Source organism: Clinocottus analis, unplaced genomic scaffold (genome assembly GCF_023055335.1).
Source record: "Clinocottus analis isolate CAN_PGR_092001 unplaced genomic scaffold, fCliAna1.0.p SCAF_18, whole genome shotgun sequence".
Classification (NCBI taxonomy): Eukaryota; Metazoa; Chordata; class Actinopteri; order Perciformes; family Cottidae; genus Clinocottus; species Clinocottus analis.
Window position 1 is genome coordinate 14,047,022 of NW_027175909.1, and position 14,442 is coordinate 14,061,463.

A 14,442-nucleotide genomic window follows, 5' to 3' on the forward strand; every position below is an offset into this window, starting at 1 on the left:
ATCTCCCCCTCTCACTACTCTTGTAATACATCAGCTGGCTTCACCTTCTCCGTCCTCTATCATTTCCAATTAAGAAAGAACAACTCCCAACAACGTGCTATAAAGAAAAAAAGAAAAAGTCTGTTCAAACTTTGAACTAAACTACTCATGCAGACCTCGCGCCGCATCGGCACACGGTCTGGGCAACAGCTGTTTCCACATAAGTGCCATCCCGTGCCCACCTCCTAGCTCGCTCACAGGAGTCCTCAGTCAGAGCTCCCCTAATTGGCCGTCCTGATGAATTAGCATCCAGACAGATCGCCCATTGGCTTTGCCCAGGTGCCGCCGCCAACAAACGAGCTCAGACGGAGAAGTCGAACCGCCGATGGGTTTGTGCAGAGAAGCGTTGAAATAAATAATATCGATGTCGATAATTCTGCGTGCGTCGGCTTGATGAGGGTTTGCTGCAGACGAGACGCAGCGGCTCCTCGAACTCTATTAACCGACCTGTCTCTCTGCAGGCGCACGGGGGCGACGGCTTCGTGCAGAGGATCAAACGTGTGGCCTTTGATGCCCGGTCCACCATCATGGTAAGTTGGTGAGAGTTTGTTTGGTCGGAGAACGTTCCTCGAGCACACCGTGATTGAAATGTCAAATACTCATCATGTACCGGATGGGTAGGTTATCTTAATGCAATGGCGTGCACATCCGGTCAAATTGAAACCAAAGAAATTGCCAAAATAGTTAAATACGTGTCAGTTTGCAGGATGTCACCATCATGACTTTCACAAAACAAACAGTTTTGACCAGTGTGGTACTGTAGCTTTAATATAACACCACACATAGATTTGTTTGTGGACTTAGGAGCAGCACAACAAGCTGTAAAATAAAGTAATAATAGTCATGAAGACGAGTGACCTCGTAGGCAGACGCAAGCAGCAGACACGTGGCGGTATCATCAATAATATGGAGATGCGTCATGGTGAACCAAAGCAGTAAAATCCACTAAAACAAAGACCTGAAAGACTCTTAAGACGAAGAGAAGCGGCAGATAGACGTGGGTTCGTGTGGATGATGACCCCGCTCCCATTCTACATAATCATCTGTCCAGTGCTCATGTAAAAAAAAGTTGATTAGTCCCAGTTTTTTATTTTTTTTCTATAAGTTTCGGGCTACTATTAATATTAGCGCCCCGCTACCTTACTTGTTTACCTCTCCTCCCACTTGTATCTCTGCTCCGATGCCGCTGAACACGTCGTCCTCGTTGATATGCGCCGCGCCTCACCTCGACTGTGTTCTCCGCTCCATGGCAAGTACTGTATATGCATATGCGGCAAGTTCAGCAACACTGTGAAACAAATGCCCCGACGAGTGCCCTGCTCTTTCCCCCGCGGGAGGAAAACAACATTCGGAGAACAAGACGGAGGGAGTATGACTGAGAATATGCAATGCAGGCGGTAAACACAGTACCGAGGGGGGCGGGGGAGATGAGAAACAAGCAGCCGAGCAGGAGGCGGAGTGATGAGAGAGTGGAGTGAAAGTGGGAGGAGAAGCAAGTTCAGCATCCTGACCCAAAGTCGTCGGTTCTTTTAGGAGGTAGCTGGTGTTTATTTTACCACGGGTGTGAGAGGAATGTAAATACAGCCGTGTTGCCTTTCTCCAGTTGTACTGTAACCGCGGGTGAAGCTCGACGCTGCCTTTTCTTTTAACAATGTCTTTTGAAGGGATGCGGAGAACTCTTAAAAAGGAAAATTATAGATCTTATTCCGATAGAAACATTAAAAATAGAAGGTAAAGTGACTTCTGGGTTGCTAACCTTGACGTACAACGAAAGGCTTGTAAAAAAGCGGCTTCATTGAAGGTTTAACATTTAGCCTGTCAGGTTTGACAGTTGAACCAGCGGAAGAATAAAAACTTGGTTGAAAAGGTTAATAGAAGTAAAAAAAAAAACCCTCTTTTCTTTGGGCTCTGTAAGAGCAGAAAGTGAAGGACTGTAATCGTTTCTCATTAGCATCCGCACAAAAGCAAGAATCCACAGGTACACCTGCGAGCGGAAGAGCTATTCTCCTCCCGCCTCGTGCTGCATGCGTCTCCACGGCTCGCCATTGCTTACAGTGACGCGCTGTGATGCAGAGCAGATAGGCAGCAGCCGTCACCTCGCACCCTCCTCCAGAAAGCCAAAATCCAAATGCACGCCTGACGGGCGCGTAGGGGAGCAGCCACATTAGGCCCAATGACTCACAGCCCGCCCGTGTTAGCATAGCATAGCCGTCTCCGCCCCATCGAGCGCCACGCTGCACCGGCTATTACCATCCCTCTTCCCGTGGCAGCGACTGCAGGCGGCGCGGATGTTTTTCTCTTCTCCTTCAGCTCAGCGGCTGACAGACGCCGTGACCGAATGCCCCCCTTCCAGGTACATTGTCTCCGACGCGTCCCGCTATATTCAGGCCAAATGACTTCATTTGTCACCGGGATCATTTAAAAGAGGGAGTTGTCCTCCGGTGACCCGGGCATTGTTGTTGCCGCAGGGACGGTGTTTCACAGGAGCGGATCGGTACTTGTCCTAGAAAATGGGACGATTTTATATGCAGGTTTCGGGGGCATGGATGTGATTGAGCAGTGACTGTTTTTACTCTATTTTTCTTTTAGGGCTTCCATATACCAAACTGAGGAGACGGTCACCAAATTAGAATGAATCTAAAAACAATGAAGTCTAGAATATTTGATCCCCTGCTCCGCTAGGATGAATGTGTCTGAATGAAGTTGGTCCTGATGGGCAGGTGGCTCCTCCCATCAGTCAATGAATGGGTGAATGATGTCATGTTGTGTTAACGCGCTTTGAGAGGTCGGAAGACTAGAAACAAGCGAAACAAGTACTGGTCCATTTACCATGAAGCCACCGTAGATTTGCGTATAAAGGTGGATCTTTTCTTGCGTTTGTAGTTTTTGAAGATTTCTTTATTTATATCGGTTCAAACTGCACAACGGGGGAAGTACAAGAAACCCAAAGTGTTTCAGATAAAAGGCTGGAAACGCTCCAATATGGCCGTCAGTGTAAAACAAAAGCAAACAAGACGGCGCGTTAGGAGCCGGGAACACAAGCGGTGCAACGCGACGCAGGCGTCCTGAAATTACATGACAGTAAACGTAATTAATCTAAAAAATATTAAAAGCCCGCCCGTGTTTCCGCAAATGATTTGTGACCGGCTTTCTAAACGCACACACACGCGCGGCGTAATGGCATAATGCAAATGAATGAATACATGAATGCATATATGCTGCGCCTCCGCTAGAAACATAAAAGCGTGTTTCCACACTAATATTTCTGCATCTCTAAATCAGATTTTTGAATTCTCGCTCACTAACAGTCACTGCAACGGGAGTCTCTTTATTATCATTTAAACACTGGCTGTCTGACAGAGACGTCACGCTTCTACTGAACAGACGAATGCCCTCTCCGTGTTATCTGTGATATTTTTGGGGTGAAGCATTGAGAGCGTTACACACAGAATACACATGGCAACTTTTTAAATATCAGATCCAGTTCTGCTTTGCTTGAATACTCCCTCCCTACTCAGCTTGTGGTAGCTCATTTCTATTCCAGGGTTTGGATGAGGGTTTTTTATTTAGTTTTATTAATTTATCATCACATATTCGTCCCGCCCTCCTCCATCGACGTGAAACAGTAGATGTGTGACATCTTATACGAGGTTCAACTAAAACTACAAAACGTTTGTGACCCGGGTAACTTTACCGTTAGCTACCGAGTTGTGGAGCCGGCTCCATCTCCATCTACACAGAGAGTGAAGCGCAGACGCAACGGTGTCGCGCACCAGGTCCAACACCCGCCAACCGCACAGTCAGCTAGCGCTGTTCAGCGCTGGAGTGGAGGAGGTTCTGCTTGTCTGAACTTTAACAATCAGTTGCAGAGTGAGGTACTCGAGCCCAGTGGGCTACGTTTACCAATCAGTCTCATAGGAGAGGATGGGAGGGAGGGGGGGGAAGGATTTTGTTGCACCCTGAGTGGAAATCGGCATCGTTTCTGATGGCTTGTGTTGTTATTTTACATAGAAATCCGCCTCCTGGGCCCTTATCTTTTCTCCTTCGCTTCATTACCACCAAGCCATTTTTTTTTATAGATTATCACAAACTAATTAGCACCCTGATGCGACCCGCTTCGCTCTGGTTGGTGATCCCGACTTGAACAAGATAAGAACGATGAAGATTTAGGAAAGGGATGCTCATGTTTGTAGATGGAAATGCTATTTTTTTTACTCGTATGTGTCCATCATTTACATCAAAAGCGTCGTGGTCAAAAAACGTATTAACGCTTAAATTTCAGATATGTTTATCTCCTGTGTCCTTTCTTGCTATCCTCCTTTTTTCTCCATTCCCCTTCCTCACACTTCCCCCTTTCTGCGTCTTCCTTCCTTCTCTTTCCTTTCCCACGTCAGTCGGTGTTTCGCAGCTCCCCGCTGCTGGGCTGCTTCCTCTTCGGCCTACCGCTGGGTGTAATTAGCCTGATGTGCTACGGCATCTGCACGGCCGAGTCGGACGACGGCTCGGAGGACATGGACGCGCTCAAGAGGGAGGGCCTGACTGACGAGGAGGAAGACGAGGAGGAGGAGGAGGAGGAGAGGCAACCCGGCACGGAGCTGGAGGGCCCCGAAGAGGGCGAGAACGAGGAAGACGACGGCGGTGACGGCGACATCGGAGAGAAGGACCCCGAGGAGAAGAAAACCGATTAACACAGGTGCTCCCACCGGATACAAGATGATAGGCCTAGTCAAATGCAGTGACATGAAACTCAAAGACATTATCAATGTATTGCTATTCTGCTTCTTTGTCTTTCATATCACTTCCCCTCAGAGCCCCTCTAGCGCCGACCCCCTCCCATCTTTTTGAGTTCTGCGCTAAAAGGTCGGCCGCTCGGTGAAGCCATCGAGTCATGTTTCAAGCTAACCGCCTTTTTTTTAGCGACGGCGTGTAAACACGGAGGCGTGGCTGTGAACCAAACAGACCTCTTATTTATGAAGTTTTGACCAACCCAGTGGTTTATTGTGACGTGTGACGCTTCCTCTCTAAAATGCTCCCGTTGTATCTTCTGTTTTTTTTTTTTTTGGTCATATCCCAATGTATTTCTTTCTTTTTTTTATATATTCCAGTTTAAATATTAGAAACCTGCCTTCCAGCCGACTACACAGACATCTCTTTCACCTCTACCCCCCCAGCCCAAAGTTATCTAAATTGGCGCGTGTAGAAATGAGAAAGGAAGTGCCCGAGAAGAAAAATCTGCCATAAATGAATTGTGCTTTTTCTATTGTATGTTATTGCCTGAAAATATTTCTTCTTCTGCTTGTTCTAGAGGTGCAAAGTGCCGAGACATTGCATTTCAACCTATTTCTCATGCCAGCCACCTGTTAGTGTCCATTTATGAGGAGCGTTATTGAAAGAAAGCTGGAATGGTAGTAGCTATCAGTCTGTCTGTTACTACGATATGGCAAATATCTTTTCTCCAACATGGCCAACCTGCTCAAAAGTCTTAGTATAGATGAGTTGCACCTGTATAGCAGACATCCATAAAAGGCATCAGTAGTCCCTGCAGCTTTTAACAAGTCATATTCTTCAGATAGCCTGGCTCTGTCTCTCTCCATATTTCAATCTGTCTTCCATCACTGGTTGCCGTATTGAATTCAGTAGGCAGGTTGAAGTTTAAATCCTGATGCACTGAGACGTTCACCGAGCGCACAAAATCTAACGCCCGTCATCTTGCTACTGAGTTTAACCCCTTGTTTACTGTTACATTAACTATTGTTAGTTCCCTCAATCGCCGTATCTATCCTGCTTTCATACTCGGGACTGAAGTCTACGCAATGGCTCAAATCAAGTAAAGGGTTGTGGCTTCCTCTTGGATTTAAGTGGCCAGTGTGTTACATCAAATATTCAAGTGTTCCTAAAATCCGCTCCACCTAGTTGTAAAATAGCTTTTTTTGTATGAAACATGCACAGTGGAGTGCACCTGCTAGGTGTGGGAACCTGTTTCTGGCAGTAAGTCCTGTTAAAGCAACTGAGAACATTATCTTTGTTACGAATGAAAAATCGCTTCCGAAAGACAGAAAATAACAAAAAGGTAAATCTGTTGGCTCTCATAAACTGAAATATTGTTGTTACGGGGATGTTTCCATGCAACACTAAGCACATTTGTCGTATGTTTTCTTACTAATGATTGATGCACGGAAACTAAATCCACTCCCCCTATCAAAAACACACAAATCCTGAATTATGTGACAACATTGTGTTGAATAACGCGGGTGGTTTGATAAAACTGTAAATCATGTTGGAAACCATCTCTCGAAAAACTTTGACATTTTAGGACATCAGCTCATTCACTTTCTTTTGATGAGAAAGACGACTGCTGTGTCTGAAGGGAGAATATGAAGCCTGTGCTAGTAGCTAGTTAGCTTAGCTTAACACGCAGGATGGAAACTGCTAGCCTGGTTCTGTCAAAAGATCGTAACAACCAACCTGCCAGCTCTAAAAGCTTTAAAATGTCTTTTTCTTTTATCTGAAGATATAACTAGTTCTTCAGAAAGCTTTTGACGACGCAGGCGAGCCATTTCCACCTCGCGTCCAGTCTTTATGCTAAGCTGTGCTAAGCTGTGCTAAGCTATGCGGCTGCTGGCGAGAAGACCAATGACACAAACTTCCCTAAATGGCAAAAAGTGTTCCTTTCAGAGCTGTGCACTGGATTAATATTCGCTCTGCATTTGTTTTACATTATTCATCCGAAACATTCCTGCATAATATTCGACGTACAGAGCTGGCTAGTAATTAAAAGTTTGAAATGAGCAATGACAGCTTCTGTAACAGGCTTTCTCTCGAGGGAACTACCAAACACATGGTGATGAATGAGCGTTGAGTTCATCCTTGACCTTGGGAAGAGAAGCGAGACCAAAGTCATCTTAATTCTGCGTCCACTTCCCCCAACTTTGACTTTCTTTCAATCGCACCTCACGTAATGACAACTGAGCTAACTACTAATCTGCTGCGTGGACTTTGAATTAAGATGATACTTTCAAATAGTAATGAATGTTTTGAGCGGTTGATGCTGTAATGAGGTGAAGGTCCATTCTTTAAAAGTGTAATAAAGACGTTATTCTGCATTTCACCGTGCTTTTGTAGCTCAGTTAATCTGGATTTAGGCTCCTCAACCTAAGCACACCTGCTGTTTTTAATATACAGAGGTCATCTGTGTTATTACTGTGAAACTGCACTAAAGGAAACCATGCCCTCGCCTTGCCTTCTGGTCCTTGTAGTTGCCTATCATTCTCTGCCAAACTTCCTCTTTTGGGTTTGAATTGAGATTGTCACACTTTATTACAGGTTTAAAAGATTGAAATAAAGATTGTCCTCTTTTTCCTCTTGTTGACTGGCCTCTTTTGTCCATCTGACGTCCATATTTCCTCCGTTTCCACATCTTTTCTTCACCCGTCTCCAATTATCGCACATATAAATGTGTTTTTTGTAATATCTTCTGACGGCGTAATCCGAGGTAGAGGTGTCAACTCAATTATAGCAGATGTAATCAATTTTTTTTTTTGGGGGGGGAGATCTAGCTTTAACTGCGGCTGATTGCATTGCTTGATGTGAAACTCATTTATTTCGTCTCTTTAGGGAACGGGCGGCGCCTTTAAAGCCGAACTCGTAGACGTGACTCTACATAATGAACAAAAAAAAAAACGGCACAATGTCACGCCGTACTTTGTGAAGGCCGGACCCCTCACACAGTTTGAGAGGGAGAGGGAACAGACGTGGCTTTGGGGACATTTGATAAGTTGTTCTTCCTGATAAAAGAGGGGAATGTTCACTCTCCATTGGATGTAATTTTGGGGATAAATCACCGCACAGGAGGAGGGGGGAGGGGTAATATATTACTCGACTACATCAGAATCGGTGTCATCGCGTGGTGCTGATGCAAAAAGTAATTCATCGCTCAATTACCTCGCCGTATATTCTGAGAATGAGTTTCATCGCGTGGCAAATGAAGGAGGCCTCCTGTCTCTCTTCTTTTTTCCCTTCCTTTTTTCGGAGAACCAACAATCTGGCGCACTAGACAAGGGCAATTACACTCGGCTGCTCATTCTGACGTCTCTCGAGGTCGGAGCGGCACATTACGGCGAGATGGTGATCACGACTCGCGGGAAGGTGTTTAATGGCGGAGGGCCACGCTGGGTCAAGGAAGAAGAGATTGCCGGTTATTTCAGTTAATGCTTCAAGCCTGTGTTTCAGGGCTATTTCTGAAGCGCTGTTTTTCTTTTTCGTTTTTTTTTTCCCGTCACTCAATGACGGCTGATTAGCTTTGCTCACCATGGAAACCAACCCCCGCACTTGATACCCTCTTAGGAAAAAAAAAAAAAAAAAAGCGGTATTTTTCGCATTACGGCCGATAGATGGCCGCAGCTGCACAAGTCCATCTGTCTCTCTGCCACAAATACCTCGACGCCTGATTACACAAACGATGTCTGCCAATGTGGCCCCTCTGGGATGCCGCCTCCCCAACTTCCTTTTTCGGTAAACGCCGCTTTTGTGTGCGTTTCCGCCATCGGCCCGGGGGCACAAAGACCCCCCACCATCCGTCGCCCCGGCAGACTATTCTTGGCGCTGTGTGACTCCGTGTCAACAGTTCGACCGGGTTTAATAGCCGCTTGTCGGGGGGCCCCGTCAGCCGATTGATGGTGCTTGTTGCCGTCGTCTTTGGGTCTGACATTTTGGGGAGGGGGAAAAAAAAAGCGTTTCCTCGGGGTCGTGTGAAAGTGGCAGAGTGAGGATGCCCGTCACAGCCGTTACAACGTCTGCATCAAAAAAACATCGAAGAAGCGCTCACAGGAGGAGAGAGTCTGTCAGCTGAAGAGAAGATGAGCGACAACACGGTGGAGTCAAACACCCCGTTTCTGAAACAAGGATTTCAATAAGAAAAACATAAAACGGTCATGAACGCAACTTCTTCACCTCGTTAGCTGCTAGCTTGCTTGTGTTTCGACACGCATGGGGGTTAAAGCAAAGTCTGTGACACATTCCTCTCCTTTATATAGAAGATTAGCTGTTTTTTTTATGTGTTATTTTTACGATAAATAGTATTGACTCTAAACCAGACTTTGTGCTGTCACCCCCGCCCCTACCGGTCACGGTCGCTAAGCCGTGATTGGACAACCGTCGTTCCAGCGAGAGGGTTAGTAAACGGTCAATTAGAGATCATGAAATTCAAGTCGACCGCGACTCCGGCCCCTCATCCAGACTCCGTATCTCGGTTTGTGACAAATCTTTATTTATAGCCGAGGCGCACAAATGATGCGCGGCTCTGCAGAGAATAACAAGTGCACGGCCCACATTATCTCTGTCACCTTTAAGTGCACCGTCAGCATTTCCCACTGGAGTCTTTCTGCTTATCACTCTGCCGAGGAGCTGCTGCTGCTGCTGCTGCTGCTGCCACACAGCACACGGCCTAATGATGTTGCCCGGGTCGCCATCATTTACTGACGGGCCCCTGTCCCCTCGGGGGGGTCGGGGTGACTTACAGTACCTGAGACGGAGCCGTTCCTGGAGGAGGTGACACGTGCTGCTGACGCCGGCTGTCACACCTTTTTGCCTCGGGGCTGTTTCCATCCTCCAACCTGATTACCCGAACAGCAAGAAAAATAAAAGCCGCTTTCACAGTCAAGGAAGACAACAGGTCCGTCAACATGTGTGTGTGTGTGTGTGTGTGTGTGTGTGTGTGTGTGTGTGTGTGTGTGTCGCAGCCTTCCTAGCCTGTGTTTAATCTGAGCCTTAGTCCCTATACCCAGATGTTCGGGGACGTTACGTCAGCGGCCTGCTGGGTCCAGAGCTTACTCCCAAACCCCCTCGTGGTGACTGTAGCCAGCTGGCTTTTGTTAATGACGGTACAGTAACAACACTTATGTCCAGGGATTCACACTTCCTCATGTACACAAACACCGCCGCCGCTGCCCAGGCAACACATTGCCGAGTCGACGCAGTCGGGGGGGGGGGGCGGGGAAGCTGGATATCGCTGGAAAAACATGGTACGAAATGCGGCGCCGAGCGCTATATCCGGTGAAGAAAGTGGGATTTATTCAAGTTAAGAGCTTTTGCACAATAATCCTTTCATGTCATTTTTGAATGGGTGGGGTCACGAGCGTGGAGGGCGGGGCCGTCTGTTTACGGGGATTATACTGAATATATTACAGGCTGTAAGTACTGTACCTGTGCTCATGAAAGCCTTATCCAAAAGCGATGCTTACATCACAGCATACAGACTCACAAACAAGATTTAAGGTTGGCTTGTTGTGGAGAGTGGAGGCTCTTAAAATATTTATGGGCTTCTCTAATTAATATACATCTAGCTAAAAGGGTATTTATGATGTTTTAGCTTTAATTAGGGTTTGGACCCACTCTGGTGTATTAAATAATTCATGGCCTATTTGGTGACTGATTGTGTCCTTTTTAATCTTTTTACATCGGCTGCGGTGTTTCTGCCTCAGTCCTCCCATCTTCTGTTTGTTCTGGTTTGATTCTCCGCTCAACATGCAAGTAACACACCTGAACAAATATTCACAAAGCAACAGAGGAATTTATAATCACATCATAAAATAGCTCCACTTTAATGCACGCAGATAACTGAAGACATGATTTGCTATTTTGTTTCCTTGCAGACCGTTAGATGAGCAGCTCCGTACCTGTTTTATGTCTGGAGGCTAAATATATGTTTCAGTCTTTACGCTAAACTAAGCTAAGCTAGGCTAACTGTCTCCTCGCTCCCCTATTTCATATTTAATAGACGGATATGAGCTATGATATGTCGTTAATCTTCTCAGCTCTTGGCAAGGTTAAGTTAAGTTTTTGTGTTTCCCAAAACATGAATTCATCTGATTGGTCCTCTTATAGCGTGTCTCAAGATGTCGTAAGCAAAAAGGAGACGCGCCGCGGCAAAGTTTGACAAAAATAAACTTTATTCAATCCAATCTAGCCAAATAAAAATGTTAGGTAATTAAAGTTTGGGGTGCGGCTGTTAGTCGGTATGTGTCGTTCGTGTGAGTGGCGACATCACACTCACGTTACACTTGCCAAAGCAGTGCAGCGGCGTGTTGTTACTGTTACCTGTCACCAGTTAACACGACCTAAAGTTAAACCGAAACACCGGCTCCACGTCTGCGCGCTACTCGTCGTGTTGACTCCCACTGGGCTGATTAAAAATGCTTGCGTCTGTGGCGGCCATTTTGAAAACTGTGAGTGTGCGCGTAACCCAGAGAACGACTAGATGGAAGTGTGACTTGTACATGCGCGATGTTTCACAGTGTAATGCCGTTGCTCGTGTGCCAGATGCTTGAAGACTTTCACGGTGCAAGCTGCTGCTGCTGCTCGTCATTACCGAGCCCCACTTTAGCATCCAGCGCCACAGAGGGACGACCGCACGGCGCCCGCAGAGAGTAATGACACCGTAGCGCCGCTGTGGCCGCACTGGGCTCAGGCCACTGGTTAACTTTGTGATCTAGTAGGAAGTGTTTTCTTTTCAGCCCCCCGTCTGATGGCTTTTTAATTGCTTTCAGTGACACCGTCACCTCACTCCCTCACTAGCCTGGGGAGCCGTGTTGTGTTGGCTCTGGCCAGGGAGCGCTGTAATGTAATCATGGAATAATCATAATTAGAAAAACATAATTGTGAGCAGTTATTTGGTTTAAAATGACTCAGGGGTGCAAATTAATCTCTTAAAATGCATTCTTGTTGATAGATGGTGCGGGGACACATTAAAAAACAAGCAATAATTGAGACTGGAGGCCTATTACTGTTTATAGGGACCAAGTCTAATGCACTCCTGGGCTTTCTGGTAATATATAAGACAGAATTTGTCTGGGTCATAGTTTTTTTTCCCCCTAGTTATTGCACTAAATTATTAGGATTGCACTGGGCTACATTGAAAAGTGCAAACAAGTGGAAGATGCATTTAAAATGCGACTGGTTCCCACAGGGTCGCTCAAGAATAAAATACAATCATCTTAAAGGGATTTTTGATGTTTGAGTGAGAACAATAAAACATTCACGAAGACGAGTGAACGTCATTTTCCTGTTTTCAACATCTGCTGCCGACAGATGAAAAAAAAAAAAGGCAGAAGTTCAGCGACAGGTTAACAGACGATATTATCCACAACACGCGCCTTCTGCAGAGGGTGTCCTGACGAATTGACGGTATTGTGCTGTAAGTAAAGTCAATAAAACACCGAATGAACCTTTTCTGCACGTATAGCAGCATCGAGGAGCAGGGATGGATTTTTGGTCATATTTATTTGACTTTTTTTCATCCGAAATACGTTTTATGTTCCCTCTCAGGTACATGACGCATAAAATCATAGCGTCAAAGCCCCATATATTTGTGCAAACTTCCCTTACTTGCCGTATTGATACGCATAACTATGGTTTTATATGATAATAGGATACTTCATACTGATGTTAAACAAATACTCCATTGTCCAGGTTTGTCATAGCTCTACATTCCTGCATTATCTTTTACAGTGTAATGTTATATTGTATGCAAATCCTTTGGTCATTTTGGCTGAATTATTTATATATATATCTCAGTATGAAGGTATCTTCATAATCTAACTGAGTTGTCTGTAGATGCTTCTTGTGTTGCCAATTTGGATCATGATAAAACAGCCAGTGATCCAAATACACCAACAGTAGCAAAGTTTCAATAGTAAAATCTCCAACTATAATCACAGTTGCAAACTCACACTGAACTTCCTCCCCCTCCGTCCCCAGATCTGCTCCAAAATAAAGTGAATGCGAGGTGAAAAAAAAAAAAAGAAGAAGCAACAACAACCCCACAATGTCATTGTCAAGCGCCGTTGCTTTTAAGGCAGTGACATGTGCTCTCTGTGGGGAGGCGAGCAGTCTGGATGAGTGGTGCAGGAGTTGTCAAGCATCCAGATAAATCTTCTCAGAGCCGCGCGCCGACTCAGACCACCCAGGAGGATCTGGCCCGGAGGTTCGTCAAGGACAGCCAGAGGCAGATTCAGAACTGGCCCTCGGCCCTGCTTTTCCCAAAGTGGGTTGTCTTCTGTGGCTGCACTTCTACGTCTCCCCCCCCCCCTCCTCCTCCTCTTCCTCCTTCTCCTCCTCTGTCTTTCTCTCTCGCTCTGTATGATGTGCGTGCCCGTGTGGTGTAGCCGCTGCAAGTAGGGCAGAGATTGTCTGTCATGCGTTTCCGCCTATCTGGACTTGGTTTAAACAGAGCGGAAAGAGAGAGCGTTGAGAGAGAGAGAGAGAGGGAGCTGTGCAACTTTGGCCAACGTTGACAGACTTTAGGTGGAGGAGGGAGGATGGATGGGGGAGGATGGGACGGCGTACCTGGAGTTAATGAAAAAAATGCAACGCTCATATGTACCATGAAGGGTCCTGCAGGATCACAGCCTGCCACAGCCACTTAGAGGCTACATTTGTCAGGAGCGGAGAACAGCGAGCGGGCAGGCGGCGAGTCCTCTGCCGCGCTAGTTTGTATCAATCAGCCTGTCCTGACAGCAGCAGGAGACAGGAAGAGAAACAGGCACCAACTGTCACCGCCTTCATACAAAAGAAAAAAGAAAAGGGATATCAGCAGTCATCAAAGATATGATCCACTTCCTTATCCAGGGTTTCTTTGTACAAGCTCCCAACACTCTCTGGGAGTTATTTCATAGGCCGCCCTTTAAATACGAGTAAAGATTCTCTAGTTTTAAATAAACGCCTCTACATTGACTCGTAACTCCTTTTAATCGCGGCGTCAAAGAGTGGCTTCTGGAGCTTTGCTTTCACATCTGGAACAACTTATGTGGGTTTTTTTGGGGGGGAGGGGGATATGCGGATGTTTTTTTTTTTCTTTTATTCATCTCTCAGACGAAGACACACGAGCGAACGCCGGAGCCCGCCGCCGCGTCATCTCTCTGTTATGTGGAATAAAGGACAATTAGGATGACGATCCACCAGGATGATGAATGCTGATGCTCCTGCTCCACTGCTTTATCCATTTGTCTTTGTTTTTAATATAAACTGCACATTGTTTTGCAAAGATATTCTCGCCCCTCTCCGTCAAAAGCAACGAAAAGATACGAGGCGATTTGCTCCGTTTAGTTTATGTCCCTTTGTTACATTTGTGTGGCATACTGCTCATGACAATCAGCTGACTGGATGCAACACAATGCAGCACTTATTCACACGACTGCATGCTGAGAAGTTGAGGCGGAGAACTTAAATAATTAAGGATCACTTAGCCCCACGCCGCCCTTATTTGCTGTCAGGGCGCCCCACACAATAAAGTTCACCATGACAACTGGTGGTAGATTTTCCCACTTGAAATTTGGCGTCATCTTGTGAAGCACTTTCGGTCTTTGATTTTTCAGGGAGAAGTGAACAAAAGCTTTCCTAAATGAGAAG

At 46.0% G+C, this 14,442-nt stretch overlaps 1 protein-coding gene across 1 annotated transcript in view; it reads left to right on the forward strand.

The window, feature by feature from the left end:
- tmx3b (thioredoxin related transmembrane protein 3b) overlaps positions 1-7,384 on the forward strand; it is a 31,583-nt gene extending 24,199 nt beyond the window's left edge. Inside the window, exons 15-16 of the mRNA XM_068581452.1 lie at positions 501-569; positions 4,434-7,384. Coding sequence (XP_068437553.1) covers positions 501-569; positions 4,434-4,727 — 363 coding nt within the window. The 3' untranslated portion in view covers positions 4,728-7,384. The remainder of the gene's footprint in view (positions 1-500; positions 570-4,433) is intronic.
- Positions 7,385-14,442: the final 7,058 nt, after the last annotated feature.